Source organism: Mustela putorius, unplaced genomic scaffold, assembly GCF_011764305.1.
Source record: "Mustela putorius furo isolate JIRA1106 unplaced genomic scaffold, ASM1176430v1.1 tig00003896_pilon_pilon_pilon, whole genome shotgun sequence".
In the NCBI taxonomy this organism is placed as follows: domain Eukaryota; kingdom Metazoa; phylum Chordata; class Mammalia; order Carnivora; family Mustelidae; genus Mustela; species Mustela putorius.
In genome coordinates, this window is record NW_025422045.1 from 13,188,639 (window position 1) to 13,212,239 (window position 23,601).

General features: G+C 38.1%; 1 protein-coding gene across 10 annotated transcripts in view; it reads left to right on the forward strand.

Moving 5' to 3' along the window:
* The window catches only part of HNRNPC (heterogeneous nuclear ribonucleoprotein C), a 54,938-nt gene extending 32,006 nt beyond the window's left edge, over nucleotides 1-22,932 (forward strand). For 7 of the 10 annotated variants that reach the window (XM_045067468.1, XM_045067467.1, XM_013059453.2 and 4 more), the window contains 6 exons: nucleotides 748-862; nucleotides 1,466-1,513; nucleotides 21,297-21,457; nucleotides 21,942-22,055; nucleotides 22,300-22,460; nucleotides 22,560-22,932. In XM_045067468.1, coding sequence (XP_044923403.1) covers nucleotides 748-862; nucleotides 1,466-1,513; nucleotides 21,297-21,457; nucleotides 21,942-22,055; nucleotides 22,300-22,460; nucleotides 22,560-22,643 — 683 coding nt within the window. In that variant the 3' untranslated portion in view covers nucleotides 22,644-22,932. The remainder of the gene's footprint in view (nucleotides 1-747; nucleotides 863-1,465; nucleotides 1,514-21,296; nucleotides 21,458-21,941; nucleotides 22,056-22,299; nucleotides 22,461-22,559) is intronic. The other 3 variants (XM_013059456.2, XM_013059457.2, XM_004758569.3) reach the window with 3 other exon arrangements.
* The last annotated feature ends 669 nt before the right edge of the window (nucleotides 22,933-23,601 follow it).

Here is a 23,601-nt window from a genome sequence, read left to right on the forward strand (position 1 = left end):
AATAGGTGTTTTTAAAATTACGTTTATGGAACCTAGGACTTTTTCGTTTGTTCCCTTAATTCCCCTTTCTTGGTTTGTGTGTGTGTGTGTACGCACACAAATGTGTATGGAAAAGTTGTTGAGCAGTTGGCTGAATAGTATTCATCTAAACTATTCAACTTTTTAAAAAAAAAATTAATTTATTTGGTAGAGATCACAAGTAGGCAGAGAGAGAGGAAGGGAAACAAGCAGGCTCCCTGATGAACAGAGAGCCCGACGCGGGGCTCAGTCCCAGGACCCCGGGATGACCTGAGCCAAAGGCAGAGGTTTTAACCCACTGAGCCACCCAGGTACCCCTATTCAACTTTTACAGCTGATCCTATTTATAAGGAGAAGGAAAATTCACCTTTGGGGATAATTTAAGGGTATCCTACTCATAATAATTCGTGAATTGCTATGTATTTTATATCTCTGAGGTCATTCATTCATTCCTAATATATGCTCTTAGTAGTGAGAGTTCCATTTTATTGGGAACCAGGTATCCTGGGAACAGGTATCCTGTCACAAGAACAGAATAAAGGATTGAAAAATTAAGTCCTAGCCTTGTAAAAATTCATGATCCCTTTTTACATAAGAAAAGATGGGACATCATGTTCAGTCTTTCTTGATTTATATACTACTTACTCATCTTAAAACTGTAATTTAAGATGCTACACTACCCCTACAGGGATGTCGTTAAAGGTTTTGTGTTTATTTTTGTTTTTTCAGATATTAATCTGGCTGCAGAGCCAAAAGTGAACCGAGGAAAAGCAGGTGTGAAACGATCTGCAGCGGAGATGTACGGGTCAGTACCAGAACACCCTTCTCCGTCCCCTCTACTCAGGTCCGGAACTTTATTATTTATAACTGCATTGTGTCCATCAGTGGGCATCTTCTCTATCTGTTTTCTGGATGTGGGGAGGGTTAACTATAGTATGTTTTATCTGTATAAAAATAATGCTTTATTAATTTCGTATTAGTATACCTCCTTTTCGCCCATTTCCCAGAGAATTGTTAGAATTCCCTGAGATTTTTTTATTTACTAAAGAGCAGTTTGGTATTTTTAACATACAGTGAAATTTTTGGAGAGGAGTTGTTTAGTTTGTAAGAAGCTGGGAAATACGAAAGGGAAGGGGAGAATAGCATAAGAATATTTGGTTTACTGTTGTACTTTTCAGTGTTCTAATATTAGTGTTATGTTTTATGTTTGAATTGTAGCAGATTTGTGCCTAAATTGGCAAATTAGCTGCTGCATGTCCAGTGGCTTCTAAGATTATTGGAATTTTAGTCATTTGTTGCTTAAATGATTGGGAATTATTCCATGCTAATCTCTGATCTATTTGTTATGGTTGGTTTTGCATGGTTTTTTGTTTTTGTTTTTCCCATCTGCTATTGTGAATTTACATTAGCAGCTCCAAATTAATCCTCTTTGGTATTTATTTTTCAGCTCCTCTTTTGACTTGGACTATGACTTTCAACGAGATTATTATGACAGGTATGTTAAAGGTGTTTTGTCTTGTCTAACCATTTATTTTTTTCTGATTTGTAATGAACAACAAAGATGTTTTTGAGGTACCCCCTTTGTAAACATAATGGAAAATCCATCCTGCAAATGGTCAGGGGTAGACTAGGGTGGGTGACATTTCTGTTGATTTCAGAGAGTCAGTTTATATATGGTCAGGGCATACGGGAACACATCTGGTATTTTGTTTGCATGTGTATGCCAACTAAAAGTAAGGACTGACTTGTCAGATGATAAAATAGGACTTAAGTAGCATTTCCATGTTCTCATTTTATTTCCTTACTGCATACTTGGCCACTGGGCTTTGCATTGTAGGGCGTTACAGCAAAACTACTTAAAAAAAGATCTAAGTCTCTAATGAGCAAACCAGCTAATACAAAATAGGATACAGAAGGCATACATAAATGAATTAACTATATAAGTTGCTCTGGGGGTTATAAAGTGTTGAAGACTTGCAGATTGGGGGTGGTGGTTGACCCCATTCTAGAAGGCAAGGTGGTTGGAACAGTGGTTGATATGAGTTTGTGCGTGTGTGCGATTGGAACAGTGGTTGATTTGTGTATGTGCGTGTGTGCACGCACACCTCTTCAGAAGAGCATTAGTATTCATTGAGAAATAAAATCAGGAAGGTGTGTGGATAGGGATACGTTATGGATGGTTATGAATTATAGATTTACACATAATAGGAACTAGTGAACTGGGGAATGACAATACAGAGAAGATACTAGTATTATACTAGCATTCGGATAACATTAGTCTTAATGAACATTAAGGAGATACTAAGTTTATTTGGTTTCCTGCTTTTTAATAATGCATTATTATATGGAAGTATATGGAGTGTACTCCTAAACTGGACTTGACCTAGTATGAATTTTCCTTCGCTATTTTTCATCTTAAGTTTTCAGTATTCTTGTCATTAGTGTGTGGTGTTAATATATATAAGAATTTTAGTTAGATCAGTTTCTGCTTTGGAAATGAAAGTAATAGCTTTCTTGATTAGGGAATGTTTGCCCAAAAGAAAAATTTTTGAACTGAGTAGATTAGTCATGCTGAGGGATTTGGGTAATGAAATCAAGTCAGTCGGTAAACACTATGAGTAGAGACCTGAACATAAGTACGTTTTGTACACTTTTTGTGTTTGAGACAGATATGGACTGCAGCAGGCTAGTCATTAATAGGCCAAAAAAGTAAGACTAGAAAAATAGTTTGGGCCTACATTGTTAAGGTCTTTGAATGCCATACTGAGGTTGCGGTGATTTGAGTATTCTTCATGCATCATTCAAATGGTTATTTCATTTGTCCTTAGAGATTTCTTCACATTTTTGTGTCTATTAGTCTGAATACATATCTTGAAAACTATGCTAATTCTCATATTTTGAAAATATTAAGGTATTTAAAAATAGAGAACAGATTGGGCATCTCTTTGCTAATGAAAATGTGGTCAATGGGTGAGTGACTTGAAGCCCCTGAGACTTAAGTTTATCTGAGGCAACTGCCCTTTACACTCAACTCTCTGCTTAAGAAAATACTCAGTGCCCAGCTATAGCTCTAAGGATCCTTGTACACCTGGTCTAGGTAGATTCTTGAGTGTTGGTACATACATTTTTTTTTTAAAGCTTCTGAAGAAATTTGATGTTAGAGTCAAGAATCATTAATAAGGGATGAGGAAGTAGTTTTATTTCTGTAATTCTTAACTCTATTTCTTTGTCCATGGCTCCTTTTAGAAAAATTCTAGTACATTTATATATATGTACATACAATATAAATAATTTGGGAGTGTACCTCGAACTGGAATGCAAGAAACCTCCTGTTTTAAATTGAGTGTATAGAGATTTTTAATATGTACAATCCTACCTTTTTCATGAGAGTAGCTATCTAAAGTTTTAGTTGTCCTGTTGAGGCAGGACATCATCCCACTATTAGTTCAGAAAAGATTGTTTTTGAGTGAGGACTTACTAAAGGGTTAATTGAAAGGAGATGTAAACAGGAAGAAATAGTGAAGAAATTTTAGAGATTTGCAGAAATACCTTTAATTTTTTTGCCACTGCTCTTTGATCCTAAAAGTTGGTGGCAGTGCCTTAACTTTTGGCCATACTTTTTAGTTTTTCAAGAGGAAAGAGAATACCTTTAGTTAGTTTGATGGTATTACTTGATTTTTTTTTTTTTTAGGGTTTTTACTTTTTATTTGACAAGTAGGCAGAGAGAAGGGGGGGAAGCAGGCTCCCTGCTGAGCAGAGAGCTAGATGCAGGACTCAGTCCTAGGACCCTGAGATCATGACCTGAGCCCTCCAGGCACCCCTAGAAAGACACTTGTGATAACCATGCAACCTGGCAGTAGTGGGTAAAGAGCCGATTCAAGTGTATCACTGAGGTCTGTAGTAGGAAAATGAACATACTTAGTTAAAAATAAAACTAAATCAGGAAAAATTGCATTAGTTTCTCCTTAGAAGTCATTCTTAACATACTTTATTTGCAAGGTTAAGACTTTCACTGTTTTAGTTGCTAACATAGTGATCCTAAATCAGCTGTGTTGGATTCCTTATTAAAGCAGAATGGAACATTGGCTCTTAGATGAGCTGAAAGCCCTGGGTCTTCCTGTGTAAATGGGGTTAAATCAGTGTCTGCCTAATCCTTCAGTCATATGCTTAAGAACACCGAATTCACGTAAATGTTTCAAGACATAAATTTAGCTTTTCTTTAGGGTTTTGTTGTTGTGTTTGCTTTTATTTTTGTTTGTTTTAGATTTTATTAGAGAGCCTGCATGACCTGAGGGAGGAGAAGGAGAAGCAGACTCCTGCTGAGCATGGAGCCTGATGCAGTATGACTGGCTCTATCCCAGGACCCAGGTCATTACCTGAACCAAAGTGAGACATTTGACTGACTGAGCCACCAAGAACCCCTAGATAATTTCATTATCATCTAGCTTTCTTCTACTTATTCTTACATTAGAGAGGCAGCTGATACGGAATGTAGGAAAGAACAATTGAAGAATCCGAATACTTCAAAGTTAGCAAAGAAGCTTATGACCAAAGTCATGTAATCACGGGTTTCTTATCTCTAAAATGGAAATAATGCCTACTAATAGAGTGGCTATGAAGACTAAAGGAAACATGAAAGATAAATTGCATTATAAGGGCGTCTGTGGCTCAGTGGGTTAAGCGTCTGCCTTCATCTCAGGTCATGATCTGAGGTCCTGGGATCAAGCTTCATATTCGGTTTCTGCCCCTTTTTCCCTACTTGTGCTGTCTCTCAAATAAATAGAATCTTTAAAAAAATTTTTTTTTAAATTGCATTATAAATATACCCACAACCAGTGGTTATATGTAACTACAACAAATATAACTACAACCAGTGAAGACTATGAGCATTCATTCCTGTTTATTATCAAGATCTTCAGATTTCTTACATGTTAAATTTGCTGGAAGTTATACTTCTGATTTTATTAATCCTATTAACACTGGCGTATATTATTTTGTTGACATGTACGAAAATGAAGGGACTTGTGGATACCCCACCAGTTCTCTTTCCAGAAAACTAACATCTGTAGCATAACTCAAGTTCTTTATGTGTGACAGCAGTCTTCCCAATGTGTAGTGAAATGAACAAATGGTTAGTGTTTATTTTCTAGACCTTAATTAATTTTTTTTAAAGATCTTATATGTTTATTTGACAGAGATTGTAAGTAGGCAGAGGGGCAGGTTGGTGGCAGGTAGCAGGCTCCCTGTGGAGCAGAGAGCCCGATGTGGGGCCTCAGTCCCAGGATCCTGGGATCATGACCTGAGCAGAAGGCAGAGACTTTCACCCATTGAGCCACCAAGGTGCCCCAGGTTAATTAATTTTTTTACTGTCTTCTAAAACATCTCAATTTAAATAGATATAAAAGAGAACAGTGTAAGGGCACCTGGGTGGCTGAGTCAGTTAAGCATCTGACTCATCATTTTGGCTCAGATACTGATCTCAGTGTTCTGAGATTGAGTCCCTGCTTGGGCTTCACACTGGGTGTGAAGCCTGCCTAAGATTGTCTCACTTGCGTTCCCCACCCCACTTTTGGAAAAAAAGAGAATAGTGCAGAGTAAAAGATAAAAAGACTGCATTTATAAACATAATCCCAGTACCATTTATAATAATATTTCATAATCTCATTTGTTTTCCACAGATTTGATTCTGTGGATTACATTTTTTTGTATTTTTAGCGTGTTTCTCTGCCCACCTATATTTTCTCTATCTGTTAGATAGATTTGCATGCTTGAGTTTTCAGGATCTGTTTTCTTTTTTTTTCCCTTTCCATTAGGGATGAGGGAACAGGGCTTAAGGGAAACAAGAGCAGAATACTTCATAAAGGCTTTATGCATTTTAGTCATCATTAGTCTGATTTTTGACAGAAATTTTAAGGATGCAGGAAGCATTGGGTATTTTTATAAGGAGAAATACTTTAGATATCAGGAAGTAGGTAATTAACAGTTTTCTTAGGAGAATTAGAATGACTTGTATTTTTGTTTGGGGATGAGTGGGCATTTCTGATCAAGTCCCAAGGATTGTAAATACTTTACCTTTAAAACTGGAGAATAATTGGGGCACCTGGGTGGCTCAGTGGGTTAAGCCGCTGCCTTCGGCTCAGGTCATGATCTCGGGGTCCTGGGATGATTGAGTCCCGAGCAGGGAGCCTGCTTCCCTCTCTTTCTCTGTCTTCCTCTCCATCTACTTGTGATTTCTCTCTGTCAAATAAATACATAAAATCGTCAATAAATAAATAAAGCCTCTGCCTTTGGCTCAGGTCATGATCCCAGGACCCTGGGATCGAGAGCCCTGCATCGGGCTCTCTGCTCAACAGGGTGCCTGCTTGTGATTTCTGTCTGACAAATAAGTAAAATCTTTAAAAAACAAAACACTGAAGGGTATTCTAATGTTAAGACTTAACCAAGTCACTTATATTTTATATGTTGTCTGCTGAGAAGACAATGAAATCAGATTCTGTAGTTTTATGCCACATCCTGCACTGATTTTAATTCAGGGTATGGGTGGAAAATTTAAAACTGTTACCTGTGATCATTTAAGATTACCATAGTTTGTGGGTTTCTTTTTTTTTTTCTTTTTTTTTTTTAAGATTGTAATTATTTGAGAGAAAAAGAGAGCATGAGAGAGAGGAGAGAGGGAGAAGCAGATTTCCCTGCCGATCAAGGAGCCCAGTATGGGACTCTGATCCTTGGACTCCAGGATCATGACCTGAGTCAAAGACGGTCACTTAACAAACTGAGCCACCCAGGTGCCAAAATTACCATAGTTTGAAAGGATTCTCAGTACATGTTGTACTAGGAATGGTGCTGTTCTTCCAAAATTAAATAAATGTATTTGTTAATATCTTAGCATTATTACAGTGATCAGATTTTGCATTATAATGATGGAAAAGTCCAAATGATTATTACTAGGTTATTTCCATAAGTTCCTTTTTCCACTGATTACCTGAATTTTGGCCTTTTGTTTTTTGTTCTTAAGGCCATTCCTAATTTTAAAGTTGTTAGAGGTTTGGGGGATGAATTTTAATGATTGCTGATGTATGTGGAACTACCATTTTAGATCTTTCAATATCTGAGAGACATACTGTCACTCTGGTTCATTCACATATATACTGTAAACTAAGATTCATTAATCATTTTATTCTGATAGGGTATAGCCCCAAAAGTAGTTTTTTGTTTAGTGATGACTATTCATGGACATCTATGTATACAACCAGGGAATTGGCATAAGTCATGTCTGTGTGTGACAACATTACTGTTTGTTGATGTTGAAAGTGAAGACTTGAAAGCTTCTGACAGAGATCCAGTTTCAGTTGTCCTATTTGAGAATCTTGTTGCTTCTAGGAACATTGTTGCTAAAAGACTTCTTGTGTGAGCAGTTGCCTTGAAATACTTAAAAGTGATTTCTTTTTCCATTCCTTAAAATTTATTTCTAATTTATTTACAGTCTCTTTGAGCATTGAGTTTTACTCATTCACTTTTGAAATGATGGATCATTAGAAAGCTGTATGTGCTCTTGTGCTGGAAGTATTGTAATACAAATATTGAGCACATTGCTGGAGAGCCACGGGCATTAAAGCTCTGTTTTTTTGGTTTTTGGGGCTTTTTTGTTTGGGTTTTTGTTGTGTTTTGTTTTGTTGAGGGATCTTAACCTTTAAAGTAAAATTGAAAGTTCTTAAGTATGCTGACATATACATGGTATATAAGTGTTTAGTATTTGTGGCAATATTTCTATAAACATTTAGGTCTCCTTAAGTATAAAACCATCCATTTTTAGAAAAATACTGAAATGTTATGGGATTTTTTTTTTTTAAGATTTTATTTATTTATTTGACAGCAATCACAAGTAGGCAGAGAGGCTGGCAGAGAGAAAGGAGGGGGAAGCAGGCTCCTTGCTGAGCAGAGAGCTAGATGCGATGCATGCGATGCAAGGCTCTCGATCCCAGGACACTGGGATCATGACCTGAGCCAAAGGCAGAGGCTTTAACCCACTGAGCCACCCAGGCGCCCCAAATAAATAAAAAATCTTGAAAAAAAAAATCCTGATTTTGTTGAGGTCTTTGAGGACTTTATAATAAATGTCACACATTGCGTATGGTACATGAATAACAATGTAAACCGTGTAAGTGACGACTGTAAAAATTCTTCCTTTAGAGCTTTTTCAGAGTGCTGTTAACTATTCCATATCTAAGTAAATACGCCAGCACACCATGAATATAAAGAATGGAATACATCAACTCACATAACCAAATACAGTATGTGTATGACAAGCTGTATGTTACCTAATGAAGAAACTGTATAGTTTCTTCACTATATGATAAGAAGCACTATATGATAACAGTGAAGAACTTGATGTGGAATTAATATCATATTGGCTGTTACGTTCCCTTTATTGTACAGGATTGTGCCTTAGGAGAGTGAGTCATGTTTTCTTTTGTGGAGCTCTTCTAAGATTTAAAGAGCCCCTAGGTCGGGCTCTCTGCTCAGCGGGGAGCCTGCTTCCTCCTCTCTGCCTGCCTGCCTCTCTGCCTGCTTGTGATCTCTCTCTGTCAAATAAATAAAATCTTTTAAAATAGGAGGGGGGGCGCCTGGGTGGCTCAGTGGGTTAAGCCACTGCCTTCAGCTCAGGTCATGATCCCAGGGTCCTGGGATCGAGCCCCGCATGGGGTTCTCTGCTCAGCGGGGAGCCTGCTTCCTCCTCTCTCTCTGCTTGCTTGTGATCTCTCTCTGTCAAATAAATAAATAAAATCTTAAAAAAATAAAAAAGAGCCCCTAGGTAGTTTCACAAAGTGCTATATTTCAACTTGCTTTTGATACTAAGGAGGAGGTTTTGCCACAGATAGGTTAGAGTTCTAGAATTGTTAATATATCTGGTTGTATTTGGGGAAGCATCCAGCTGTAATTGGAAGGAGTGTTGGTTGGGTGTCTGGGTGGCTCAGTTGGTTAAGCATCTGCCTTCAGCTCAGGTTGTGATCCTAGGGTCCCGGGATCAAGCCCCTATCAGACTCCCTACTCAGTGGGGGGCCTGCTTCTTCCTCTCCCTCTGCCCCTCCCCCTGCTTGTGTGTGTTCTCTCTCTCTCAAATGAATAAATAGAATTTTTTAAAAAGAGGAAAGATTGTTGGTTGTAGAGGGCTTTGTGTATGGCATGTTAGGCATATGTCCCATAGGCAGATATAACTTAGAAACACCTTTATGGCTAGAAAAGAGAAATTGGAGGGGAAAAAAGATGTATTAAGTAGTTAACATTGAAAATGTTGGAATGGAGAGTAGGTACAGGAATTTCTGAGGTAGACTGGTCTTGGTGTAAATTACTGAGTTATTAGGAGACCAAGTGTTTTGTAGGGAGAAAATTATGTGGTATAGCTTAGATTTTTTTTTAATCTTTCATGACTAAGATCATACTAGTAAAGATTACATGAAAGGGAGGTTTAGAGGGTTTGAGTTGTTTGAAGTTTGGGGGAAAATGTTGATGCTTCTCTTAGATCTCTTTTCTAGGAAGGTATGCTGGTAGACCGCAGAGAAAAGTAGTTGAGGTGAAGTACAGTGGTAGAGAGCTAGCTCTCCATTGAAATGCAAGATAAGACAAAGAGGCTAGCCATTGTACTAAATTAATATTTAAGCACTTATTTTGTTCTAGGCACACACGAAGTTTTAGGTTTTGGATTAATTACATAAACAGTGAATATAGATTGAAGCTCTTCCCCCCTTCATGTTACTGGACTTAGTGGGACTATCATCTTGTCCTCCTCCTCTTTGCATTTTTCTGATATTCCTGAATAGCAGTGGACCTAAAGGAAAAACACTTGGAACTATTTAGGTTTTGAAGAATTGGGTGAGACCCATCTGCTTGGAAAGGCATGTGATTCAGATCTGCAGGGTTCTTAGCTACTTGCTTCATAGGTGTCATTTTAAGCATAAGGTGCAATTTTACATTTGCTCTGAGCCCCTCTTTTTTTTTTTTTTTTTTTTGCATTGAATCATTGCTCGGAGGATTTAATTGAGGGCATGGTTTAGTACAAATATACTTTGAATATAAACCTGGTTGTTATGGACTTAAAATTTTTTATTTCACTTAACATTCATTTTGGGGTGTTTAGTGTGTGTGTGTCCGTGTCCCTGTACTCTTCTTAAGGAAGTAGAGATACTTCTTTCTTGGGGAAGCATTTGACCCTCAGTTATTCACAGCCAAGTAATAATCATTCTCTGTCAAGGACTTGGGAGTACAGGGGACATTGAGTCTTAATTACTAGGTTTGACAGTAGGCTATAGTATGAAAGCTGAGACAGGATAAACACCTGATAAGCAAATGATGATGTAAAAAGACTCTTGAGAATCTGCTGTGATTCTGAATTAAATGCTGTTCTGGTTATAACCTAATGCAAAGATAGCCTCTGCTTTTTTAAGTCCTATTTCAAGATACTCTAAATTCAGGGGCGCCTGGGTGGCTCAGTGTGTTAAGCCACTGCCTTCGGCTCAGGTCATGATCTCAGGGTCCTGGGATCGAGTCCCACATCGGGCTCTCTGCTCAGCAGGGAGCCTGCTTCCTTTCCTCTCTCTCTGCCTGCCTCTCTGCCTACTTGTGATCTCTCTCTGTCAAATAAATAAAATCTTAAAAAAAAAAAAAAGATACTCTAAATTCAGGTAAATTTTGTCATTCCCCTTAAAGTGGTTTTTTTGTTTGTTTTGTTGTTGTTGTTTACTAATTTATTGGGGGCACCTGGGCGGCTCAGTTGGTTGGGCCACTGCCTTCGCCTCAAGTTGTGATCCCCGTGTCCCAGGATTGAGTCCCACATTGGGCTCCCAGCTCTGCAGGGATTCTGCTTCTCCCCTCTAAGTTTCCGTCTCATGGTCTCTCACTCTGTCTCTCAAGTAAATTTTAAAAAATTAATTTCAGTGAGAGAGATCTGTATTTTATATATATGTATTTTTAAAAGATTTTATTTGAGAGAGCATGGCATGGGGAGGGGAAGAGGGAGAAGCAGACTCCCTGCTGAGCATGGAGCCAAATGTGGGGTTGAGCCAAAGATGTTTAAATGACTGAGCCAGCCAGGCACCCCTATAAAATTCTGGGTGTGTGTGTGTGTCTGTGTTTAAGAATTTTATTTATTAGAGAGCACAAGCCAGTAGCGGGTGAGGAGGGGAGAAGGAGAAGCAGACTCCCCACTGACCCAAGCTTAATCCCAGAACCCTGAGATCACAACTCAAGCAGAAAGCAGACCCCTAACCAGCTGGGCCACCCAGGTGCCCCTAAAATTCATTTTAAAGTATATAGTTCACTTAGTACATTTAGAGTTGTGTGGTTGTGACCACCGTGTTCTAATTTTAGAACATTCCCCCAGGTACACACTTTACTTGTTAACAGTCATTCTCTATTCTTCTATCTCCAGACCTAGCAACTACTAACCACATTCTATTTACAGGTTTGCCTGTTTTGGACATTTCATATCAGTGGATTCACACAGTATTTGTCTTTTATGACTGATTTCTTCCACTTAATACTTTTTAAAAATTTTTTTGGTTTTTCTTTATTCATGAGAGAGACAGGGAGAAGCAGGCGGAGCAGGGAGCCTGATACGGGACTCAAGCCAGATGCTTAATTGACTGAGCCATTCAGGCGCCCTTTCATTTAATACTTAATGGTTCATCCATGTTGTACCATTTGTTTATACTTCATCCCCCCCCCTTTTTTTTAAGATTTTATTTGAGAAAGCGCATAAGCAGGGAGTGGGCAGGGAGTCCAGTGCAGATCCCAGAAATACAGGATCATGACCTCAGCTGGAGGCAGAGGCTTAACTGACTGAACCACCCAGCAGTATAATTGCTGGATTATATTCCATTGTATGGATGATACCATGGATAAATTTGGTTTATCCATTCATCAGATCGTTTATCCATCATCATTGAAGGTGTTTTCACATTTTGAATGATGTTACTATATAGACATTTGTATACACATTTTTGCATAGACCTATGTTTTCATTCCTCTTGGGTATACTACTATGAGTAGAATTGTTGGGCCTTAAGGATATTTCCATGTTTAACCTGAGGTACTGCCATACTACTGTCTTTCAGAGCAGTTTTACTATTTTATATTCCCATCAGCCATGTATGAGGATTCTACTTCCCCACATCTTTGCTAACATTTGTTGTGTTACTATTTGTTCTTATTATTTAGCTATACTAGTTTGAGAGTGAACAGTGTTAACTCCTTGTGGTTTTGATTGGCATTTTCTTAAAAACTAGTGATTTTGAGCAGCACTTGGCTAACTCAATCGAAAAAACATGGAAGTCTTGATCTCAGTTGTGAGTTCAAGTTCTGCATTGGATGTAGAGATTACTAAAAAAATTTAAAAAATCACTTTGTGTATTTGTGTGTTTATTAGATACTTGTTTATTTTTGGAGAAATGTATTCAGATCCTTTGCTCATTTTTGTATTGGGCTTTCTTGTTGAATGTAAGTCTTTGTATGTTATAAATACAAGTCTTTGGATATAATATCTGATACTGACATTTTTGAGGTTTATTTCTGTTTTCAGTTTCTTATAATTCTGCCTTGTGGTCATGGGAGATAATGTTAACTGTCGCTTTATACTAAGGACCATTTACTAGTTTATAAAGATTATGGTTTTATTATAGATTGGAGAATTACAAAATTCCAAGTTGTTTTTGGAAATTACATATAGGCAGTAGGTATCTGGAAATAACAAAATAGAACATTTGTCCAGTAGAGCTTTCTGTGGTGATAGAAATATTATGTATTCACATGGTTAATGTATGGTAGACATTAGTCACATATGGCTGTTCTGATTAAAATGTGGCTAACGTGGGTGCCTGGGTGGCTCACTGGGTTAAGCTTCTGCCTTTGGCTCAGGTCATGATCTCAGGGTCCTCTTAATAGAGGCCAGCTTCATCTGCTCTCTGCTCAGCAGGGAGCCCCCCCTCCCACTTGTGATCTCTCTCTCTTTCTCTGTCAAATAAATAAATAAAATCTTTATTTTAAAAATGTGGCTAATGTGAGTGAGGAACTGAGATTTTATTTTATTTTTTTGAAGATTTTATTTATTTGTCAGAGAGATAGAGAGAGTACAGGCAGGCAGAGGGAGAAGTAGGCTCCCTGTGGAGCAAGGAGCCAGATGTGGGACTGGATCTCAGGACGCTGTGGTCATGACCTGAGCCTAAGGCAGCCACTTAACCACTGAGCCACCCAGGCATCCCAGGAACTGAGATTTCAATTTGAATAGCCATATGTGGCTAATGATTACTCAGTTTGACACTGCAGATCTAGAAATTGGCAAAGTTAAGCCTGGGTCACATGAATTTTGAGTAGTGTTTAGTATGAGAATTGAAGTGACTAGAGTGTTCTCTTCAGTCAGGAAGTTGGAGAACTCAGCCTGCAGTTTAGGAACAAAGTTGACAAGGAATATTGATGGGTTATCCAAAATTTTGAAATGTATTGCAAGGGGCAGGGTGGGCAGGGGGGTTGCCTGGGTGGCTTAGATGGTTAAGCATCTGCCTTCAGTGCCAGGTCCTGGGATTGAGCCCCATGTCCTGCTCCCCTGCTTGTGCTCTCTGTCCGTCCCTCTCTCAAATGAATAAATAAAATCTTTCTTTTAAAAATATTTATTTGACAGAGATCACAAGCAGGCGGAGAGGCAGGCGGGGGTAGGGGAAGCAGGCTCTTCACTGAGCAGAGAGCCCCATGCAGGGCTCAATCCCAGAACCCTGGGATCTTGACCTGAGACAAAGGCAGAGGCTTTAACTCACTGAGCCACACAGGCACCCCTAAATAAAATCTTTTTTAAGAAAATGTATGGGGTTCATTGGTGACTTTGACAGGGCTAGCTTTTGATGATGCTGGTTGGGACAGAAACACTACAAGATGATTTCAAGAATGGAAAGATTAAAAAAGTAGGATACCTTTTTACGTAACAGCAGAATTTACTCTCTACAGTTTTAACATAGTATAAAGAAGGTGTACAGTATCAACCAGTGTAATCAAGGTAGAGAGCCTTCCCATACTCCCAAAAATTTACCATGAAGCACTTTTCTATCAACTTCCTGTAGCCCCTGGCAACCACAAATCTGTGTTCTCAAACAACTACTTAAAAGAAATTTCTTCGGAAGCTAAAGAAGGGTACTCTTCTGGCCTGGGATGGGCTTACATGCTCTTAACATGTGGTCCGTAAACAATATTCTCAATAAATAATCTTAATTTTGACTTTATAAAAAAAAATTGCACCACAATGACAGTTTTTAAGACACTACTTTTGGAAAAGACCCAAAGTGATTCACCAAGGCAAGTAACTGTTTTGTTGACATTATAACAAATGAATAAGGTTATAATTCTTGGGAAATTATGTTAAAGATTGTCACCTTAATGTAAGGCTTGATAAAAGCAGAAGCAAAGATGATTATTTTTTCTGTACATAGTCTTGAATCTAGTACTGTTCCTGAATAGATTGATTCAAAGCATTTCCCCATATTATTGCTCCAATTATTTTTGTTTAGAAAATTTTCAGGTGAATTTTCAAGTTCTCTTTCCTGGAAACACCTGATTTTGTGTTAACATAGCTTGCCAGATGAGTCTATCAAAACAAATTAGTGTATTTTCTTAAGACTCTTGGACTCTTGTTAAATTGTAGCTTTTATTTTTTTGAATACATATAATTGGGTGCATCTTAAAATGAGGGGGTGTGGTTTATTCCCCCCCCCCCAGTTGCAAATAAATCAGTGAGACAGTTTTCATTTGTACATACTGAAATTACAAATGTTACTGAGTTTTCAATATACTAAATACTGAATACTAAACCCATGATTCTTCATTAAAGATTGTAGAACCATTTATTCAAATTGTTTTTTCTTTAAAATTTAATAGCATCAGTGCCACTATACATTGAATGATCTTTTGCAGCATACTGACTTGTCTTTTAGTCCCTTTATCATTAAGGTGAGCAGGGCTTGCTGTTTTTCAGTCATACATAGATCATTTATATTCTTTCTTTATTTGACAGAGAGATTCCAAGTAGGCAGAGAGGCAGGCAGTTTGGGGTGGGGGGGCAGGCTCCCTGCTGAGCAGAGAGCCTGATGTGGGACTTGATCCCAGGATCCTGAGATCATGACCTGAGCCGAAGGCAGACACTTCAACGACTGAGCCTCCCAGGCATCCAGATCATTTATATTCTTAATGGACCATTGGATAAAGGCAATGCAAGAAAGTTAAGGAACATAAAGTACAACTGTGCAAATTTATATTGGTAATTGGCACTGTCTCCATATATTGCATTGACAAAGCCATTCTAAGTTCACATTTCTAGTCAGTTCAGCTTCTACCAAGAAGACTCACCAAGGCAGCATTTTGCTTGTGGAAAAACCTGCAAATAAGGTTTAATTGTCTCTTTAGAAATAAAACACAAATCATAAAAACAAAGCTAGTTGATTATTTTGAAGCACAACAGGTATTTTGGCAGTGTGAAAACGGGTCTTTTGGGCATCTGTTTTTTACATGGCAGAGTTTCATATTTACAATTTTTTAAAATATTTTATTTATTTGACAGATCACAAGTAGGCAGAGAGGCAGGCAGAGAGCCGGATGCGGGGCTCCATCTCAGGACCCTAAGATCATCTGAGCCAAAGCAGAGCCTTAACCCACTGAGCCACCCAAGCGCCCCTCCTATTTATTTACATTTTGATGCAAACCTGAATCAAACATTACACAGACATTTAAAAACAAAAAACCCTTTATTATATAAATAAACAGAGACTTAAATCATTAGGATGAACTTAAAAATTCTGTAACTTTTAGTTAAGTATTTGCATGTTAAAATGAACTTTATACCATCTTTAATCATGCATGTAAGGTAATTTCATTGTGTTACTTTTACATTAAAAAGCAAATGACATTGGGCACCTGGGTGGCTCAGTAGGTTAAAAACAAATGACATGATTTTAAAAATTTGAAGGGTTGTACTGTGTATAGTCTAGTGAAAAAGGTTCTGGTCGTTTTACAAGATAATGGAAAATAGTTATTTAATCATTCAAATATGGTTTCATAAAAGCTTTTATAAAGAAATGGAAAGAGCTATCCAGAAACCATATTTTTTAATGTTCAAAGACCGGTTACTAAAGGCCTTGATTATTGAATAGTTATGTAAGGAGTGCTCTGAAGGTTTACCCTGGATGGTATGGTGGGGGATACCTGTAGTTGAAGTTGGATTGTCACAGAGTGAGCACACTGTCAAGAACCAAACTTAAGGGGAGCCACCTTAAGGTGGCTCAGTGGGTTAAAGCCTCTGCCTTTGCTCAGGTCATGATCCCAGGATCCTGGGATCGAGCCCCGCATCAGGCTCTCTGCTCATCAGGGAGCCTGCTTCCTCTTCTCTCTCTGCCTGCTTCTCTGCCTACTTGTGATCTCTGTCAAATAAATAGATAGATAGATAGAACCAAACTTAAAACAGTTAAGAGTACCAGAAGGGCTTCCTTCACTCAGGGCTTTAGTTCAGTTCTTTAAGTGAATTGTTAGTGCACTGGTGGCTTGAGTTTGAGGTGAGTAGCTCATCAACTGGGAGTTTATTTAACTAGTAATTATTGGAACTAGGATGCTTTCATTGGCTCTTAAACTCTGTACGTAATTTTTGTTATTGTATCGCATGGTTTTCTCTAGATGTATCCCACAGAATACACTTTACGGATAGATTCTGTTAATCTCACTTTCCTAAAATCATTCTTTTTGAATCTCATGGATTTGTACATATTTTTCTCTGTACTTCTTTAAATTAAAGCACATTTTAGGATGCCTAGATGGTTCAGTCAGTATACTGAGTATGTGACTCGTAGGGTGGTGAATTTGAGCCTTGCGTGTGGCTTAGAGTGTACATAAAATCAGTTGTGTCTTGTTAATCACGTTTCTGAGAAATGACTCAAATTGATCTTTTTCCTGCATCAGTGATTTTTAACTTGATCGTGAATAGATAAATCCATGTAATTTCAGCAGGTTCAGAGATCTTCACACATTCTAAAGCCAAACAACGCGGTGGTAGCCTGTAAAATCAGTCCATCTAGGAAAGTCAGTCATAAGCAGGGAGAAACATCATCTTGAAATTTCTTTGTAGATTAAAAAAAAAACGAAGCAGAAGAAAATACTTCCTGACACTTGAATGAAATTATAATGGGATTGCATATTTAAACTGAATTTGATAAATCAGTATTATACAGAGAGGAGGGAGTATTCTTACTAGATTGCTCTTCCCTATAAATTATATCATGTTGTAGCTTTTTATTCTTTTATGATTTTATTTAAGAGTACACAGGTGTGGGGGGAGGAGCAGAGGGAGAGAGAAAAGCAGACTCCCTGCTGAGCGTAGAGAGTGTCATGACCCTGAGATGGAGTTCTGTGCTGAAAATGAGATGTTTAACTTACTGAGCCATTTTTTTCTTAAGATTTTCGTGGGCCTAGAATATCTGACAGTTGGTTTCCAGAACTACTGTTTCCTATTTGGTAATTAATATACCTAAAATTATTTTTAATCCTTCTAAAAATTTTGTTTAAAGATTTTATTTATTTGACAGAGATCACAAGTAGGCAAGAGAGGCAGGCAGAGAGAGGGGAGGGGAAGGGAGGCAGGCTCCCTGCCGAGCAGAGAGCCCAATGTGTTGCTCTATCCCAGGACCCTGAGATCATGACCTGAGCCAAAGGCAGAGGGTTAACCAACTGAGCCACCCAGGCACCCCTAATCCTTCTAAATTTTTAAGACAGGAAGCAGGTATGGTATAGTAAATATATTCAGGAGAATACAGATTTTCACTATACATTCTAGTTGTTTCGACTTTGGTAGTGATGAAATTTAAGTCTGAATCAGGGTTTTTGAGACCCAAAGATCGCTGTTCTATCTAATCATCTAAGAAACTTGGCCTTTGTAAACTTTGATTTTATTTTTAAGTAACTTCTACTCCCAACATAAGGCTCGAACTTAACAACCTCAAGATCAAGAGTTGTGTTCTCTGCTGCCAGCCAGGCGTCTCTAAACTTCTGTTTCTAATAACTTGAAGTGCTTAAGTTTTTCTTCAAGATTAAGACAGTTTCTTTGTCTTAACCTGTTCAGATAATTAGTTGGCTAACGTGCCTCCACAGTTTTTTAATTTCTTTAAAATGGTATTTTAATGACCTTTTTTATTCAGGCTAGATTTTATACCAACACTTAATGTCCAGATTTCTCATTTAGAGTGCAGTCATAATTCTCAGGATTTAGTGTTTGTTCCTTTGTTAACAATGAAACTTTGATGAAGACTTTTTAATGATTTGAGCTTTATCATTAGGAGTCCGCACATGCTACTTACCTTGATAAGCAAGTAGCTAATTCTTTTTTTTTTTTTAATATTTTTTTTATTTATTTGACAGACAGACATCACAAGTAGGCAGAGAGAGAGGAGAAGCAGGCTCCCTGCTGAGCAGAGAGCCCGATGTGGGGCTCGATCCCAGGACCCTGGGATCATGACCTGAGCCAAGGGCAGAGGCTTTAACCCACTGAGCCACCCAGGTGCGCCAGCAAGTAGCTAATTCTTGAAGCTTTAGTATTTCCTATCCCTTTGACCTTGAGTGGCATGACCATGATGAGTAGGCATGGTTTTTATGTTTTCCCAATCATGCACTTTGACATTTTACAAGGAAGGTTTACTTAAACTTCATTAGAGGAATCTTTGTGAGTTTTTCAAAAGTCCATTTTTGCTTGAGCAGCAGCTAAGTTCCTGGCACTGAATGCCCTTTAGTACTACCACTTGGTTTGTGTTTTTTTTTTTTTTTTTTTTTTTTTTCCTGAAAACTAGAATATTTGTCTTCCATTTGTATTCATGGGGCCATTACATGGATTCAAAACAAACTGCATTTCTTTCTTTTTTCTTTCCCAAACATTTTATTTATTCACTTGACAGAGATCACAAGTAGGCAGTGAGTCAGGCAGAGAGAGGGGGAAGCCTGCTTAGGCTTCCCACCAAGCAGAGAGCCTGACTCAGGTCTTGATCCCAGTACCCTGGGATCATGACCTGAGCCAAAGGCAGAGGCTTTAACCCACTGAGCCACCCAGGCGCCCCACAAACTGCATTTCTTGCCTTGTTTTCATTGTGCCAGTCTAGCTGCATCAGGTGAAATTGTATGGTTCAGAAGGAAGTTCCAGTGCCCACAAGTACAGGGAATCTGGGAATGGTAGGATCATTAGTTTAGAGACTGGTGCCAGTGCCAGTGAATGGATTGGTTGGGAAGGGGTAGGTTATATCTTTGAAACCAATGGGATTAGGTCATGAGATGTTTCATGCCCATGATTTGGATAACATCTTCATTTACCTCCAGAAATTGCTTTTAAAATAACATCATCTAGCACAAAGAAGAGCAGTTTCTGAATTATTTAATAGTTTGTTACAGTTTTTCAATTATTACACTGTGGGAAATTAATGGGCCAGAAGAAGAAAAGCTTTATGTATGGAAAGTAGTAGTGATAATAAAACATTACTCTAAGTATTTTTTTTGTGTGTTAATTCGCATAAACCATTCCAAACCTACAAATTAACAACTCACTTAAAATCTGTCTGCTATCGGACACCTGGGTGGCTTAGTTGGTTAAGCATCTGCCTTCAGTTGAGATCATTGGGATTGAGTTCCACATCACTCTCCTTGCTCATCAGGGATCCTGCTTCTCCCTCTTGGCTAGTGCGCTCGCTCTCTTTGGCAAACAAAAAATTTTTTTTTAAGGTTTTATTTATTTATTTGACAGAGATCACAGGTAGGCAGAGAGGAAGGGAAGCAGGGTCCCTGCTGAGCAGAGAGCTGGATGAGGGGCTGGATCCCAGAAAATAAATATTGGGCGGTCTTGACTAAAAACTGCTTAAGTGAAAATTACTAACTAGTACACTCATTTGTTTGGCAGTGTACCACGTGTTCCTTCTTAGTTTAGGAACATGTTCCTGTCATAGCTACTTCTGGGAAAAAATAAGCTATTGCTATATTAAAGTAGGATGGAAACGTTTTAGATTAAGTTGGGTTGAGAAAGATAATTATCACTACCTGGAGGATTGGAGACTTAAATTCAGAGATTAGTCACTGATGAGATATCTTGGACACTAGTTATATATATGATTTACAAATTTTTAAGGCTTTGTAATACATCACTTTAGGCAGAGCAGCAGTTTTTAGGTAATTTTTGTAGACTAATACCTTGGAATTAAGGGCCTTGGAATTAAATTCGTAATTAAAAAGGTACAGAACAAAATTGAAGGGTTTTTTTTCCCCAGTGGTAGATCTTACCTTCTTGTGCTGCCAGTCTATTGTAACGGAATGTAGAGGTTTTCTAGAACTGTTAGCCATGTAAGAAGATTTTTTGTAACATTTTGAATTTTCTCTTTACAAATAAGAAAGTCAATACCAAGCCATCACTTTGAGGTATGTCTTTAGCAGTCACTGGGATACTCCTCCAGAGGAAGCAGCAGTTAAACAACCAGTGATAACTTTTAAGAGCTGAATGTGTGCTAGGCAGTGGATTTAGGCACTAGTGAATAGCAAACAAAACAGACCGTATTCCTCATCCTGCTGGAATTGGAACAAGAGTGCATCTTCTGCTTAAATGTTGTTAGAATGGATTACGGCTTTTATACACCACCAACAGGTGCGAATGGCTCTTAGTACCAACTGTCCGTTTTATATGGTTCAATTCAGTATGACTACTAATAGTAAGAATTTATTTCTGTACTCACCATAATTTATTTCTATATAATAATTTATATTTATTTATTTCTATACTCCTCAAATTTACTTCACCATAAATAACCACTGTTTGCAGGTTCCATTAATTGGAATCCACTTTTCTGAGTATTTTATTTGGAAATGTTTTCTAAGTTTTATTTATTTATGAATTATTGTAGAGTATATAGAGTAAAATTAAAAATTTTATATGTAGTCTATTCATTGTACAAAATAATACTTACTAATACTGCCAGAGTACAGAGAAACTTTGATGTCCATCCCTTAAGGCCAGCTATCATTGGATATGCATGTGTGTATGTAGTATTTTCTTGAAGTAGCGGCTGTATTGAAAACAGGAGAGAAGGAAGGCTTTTACTGGACATTGGAATAAAATTTAGCAAAAAGGCACAAATTGGTAGACAGTGAATTTTAATTTATTATTTATAAGGTCACTGATGGAACTTGCTGACTTAATTTTAGTTGTGAAGGACGTCTGTTTTCATTTTATTCAATAGGATGTATAGTTACCCAGCACGTGTTCCTCCTCCTCCTCCTATTGCTCGGGCTGTAGTTCCTTCAAAACGCCAGCGTGTATCAGGAAACACCTCACGAAGAGGCAAAAGTGGCTTCAATTCTAAGAGTGGACAGCGAGGATCTTCTTCCAAGTCTGGAAAGTGTATGTATTATTATTGCAGTTTTGTGATTCTGCTACTTGTGTGTTGTTGAAATAGGGAAATTAATGCAGTTAGTAATGTTTAGGTTTTATACTAATGGCTTTGTGTAATCAAAATAATGGAAGAGAAGATAGTAGTGATTAAGGGTCCAGTTAAAGTATTCAACTTTAGGGAGCTAGTAAGTGCTTAAAAATTTACAAAGTGTGTAAGTCAAGTCAAGCAGTACAGAAAGTGCTTTCAGATATAATTGAGATATTCAGTAGGCCTACAGAAGTAAGAACACTGTTGCTAAGGGAGTAGGCACATTAGATTCAGTTTTTAGCTACCAACTAAGTGATCCCCATGACTGGGACAGTATGATCCTGGCTCCATTTCTCCCTTAGAATCCCCTCTGGCTATTACCTTGTGGTTTAGTTGGAAATGTGTTCAGCATCTGGTAACTTCCGGTAGAGTTGATCCTAATACAGAGTTCTGTTTGTATTAAAGTGAAAGGTGATGACCTTCAGACCATTAAGAAGGAGTTGACCCAGATAAAACAAAAAGTGGATTCTCTACTGGAAAGCCTGGAAAAAATTGAGAAAGAACAGACCAAACAAGGAGGTAAATGGCCTTGCAGCTTGTTGGGTGTAAACTTGGGTTAGTTACCGAAGATAGTTGAAGGTACATGTTGGAATAGTGGGATATAAAGCAATTGAATATATGAAACTTGGGGAATTTGAATTGGGAAGGGCATTTGTGTGGGAGGATTTAGATTTGTGCTGCAGTTCTGTGATCATTAATGGGGATTGTCTACATCCTGTGGACATTACTTGCCCCTAGACAGACTTGTCCTTCTCATCCCCAGTAGAGATGAAGAATGATAAGTCAGAAGAGGAGCAGAGCAGCAGCTCCCTGAAGAAAGATGAGACTAATGTGAAGATGGAGTCTGAGGGGGGTGCAGATGACTCTGCTGAGGAGGGGGACCTACTGGATGATGATGATAATGAAGATCGGGGGGATGACCAGGTGAAAACCACGGGAAAGGAAAGAAAGAGGTGGTGGAGGGGGGAGCAGGGACACATGGAGTGCCTCTAACTCCATCCTATTTGTGTCTGTTTCTCACAGCTGGAGTTGATCAAGGATGATGAAAAAGAGGCTGAGGAAGGAGAGGATGACAGAGACAGCGCCAATGGCGAGGATGACTCTTAAGCACATAGTGGGGTTTAGAAATCTTGTCCCATTATTTCTTTACCTAGGCGCTTGTCTAAGATCAAAATTTTCACCAGATCCTCTCCCCTAGTATCTTCTTCAGCACATGCTCACTGTTCTCCCCATCCTTGTCCTTCCCATGTTCATTAATTCATATTGCCCTGCGCCTAGTCCCATTTTCACTTCCTTTGATGCTCCTAGTAGTTATGTTAAGTCTTACCCTGTAATTTTTGCTTTTAATTTTGATACCTCTTTATGACTTAACAATAAAAAGGATGTGTGGTTTTTATCAACTGTCTCCAAAATAATCTCTTGGTATGCAGGGAGTACAGTTCTTTCCATTCATACATGAGCTCAGTAGTTGCTTCCCTAACTGCAAAGGCAATCGCATTAGTTGAGTAGCACCTGAGAGCAGCTTTGAGTTAGAGGTATGTGTGTTATACCCCACATAAGAGTGCTATGTGGGGCTGTTTAACACAAATGTAACAATGTATTTTTGTGAATGAGAGTTGGCATGTCATATGCATCTTCTAGAAAAATAATTAGTGTAATAGTATTAAGATTTGTTTTCTAAAGTTGATACTGTGGGTTATTTTTGTGAACAGCCTGATGTTTGGGACCCTTTTTTCTCAAAATAAACAAGTCCTTATTAAACCAGGAGTTTGGAGAAAAAAAAAACCTGGTTTTTTATTTTTGTATTTTATAATTGTTTACTTCAAATTCTTTGTTTCACAGCGGCCTCCACAAAAACGCTAGAATGTGCTAAAAATATTTTTCTTTGAGTCATAGTCTTCGCTCATACGAACATACACTACTCAAATGATGTGTCATTGGGGTGGGTATTGCTTTGATGTTGAGTGGAGATTCTTGTGCAGAATGGCTTTTCTATCCTAATGAAAAGGTTTGGGAACAATATTAAGTTACTTCATTAATGTTTTGTGGTCCATTTGGCACCCTT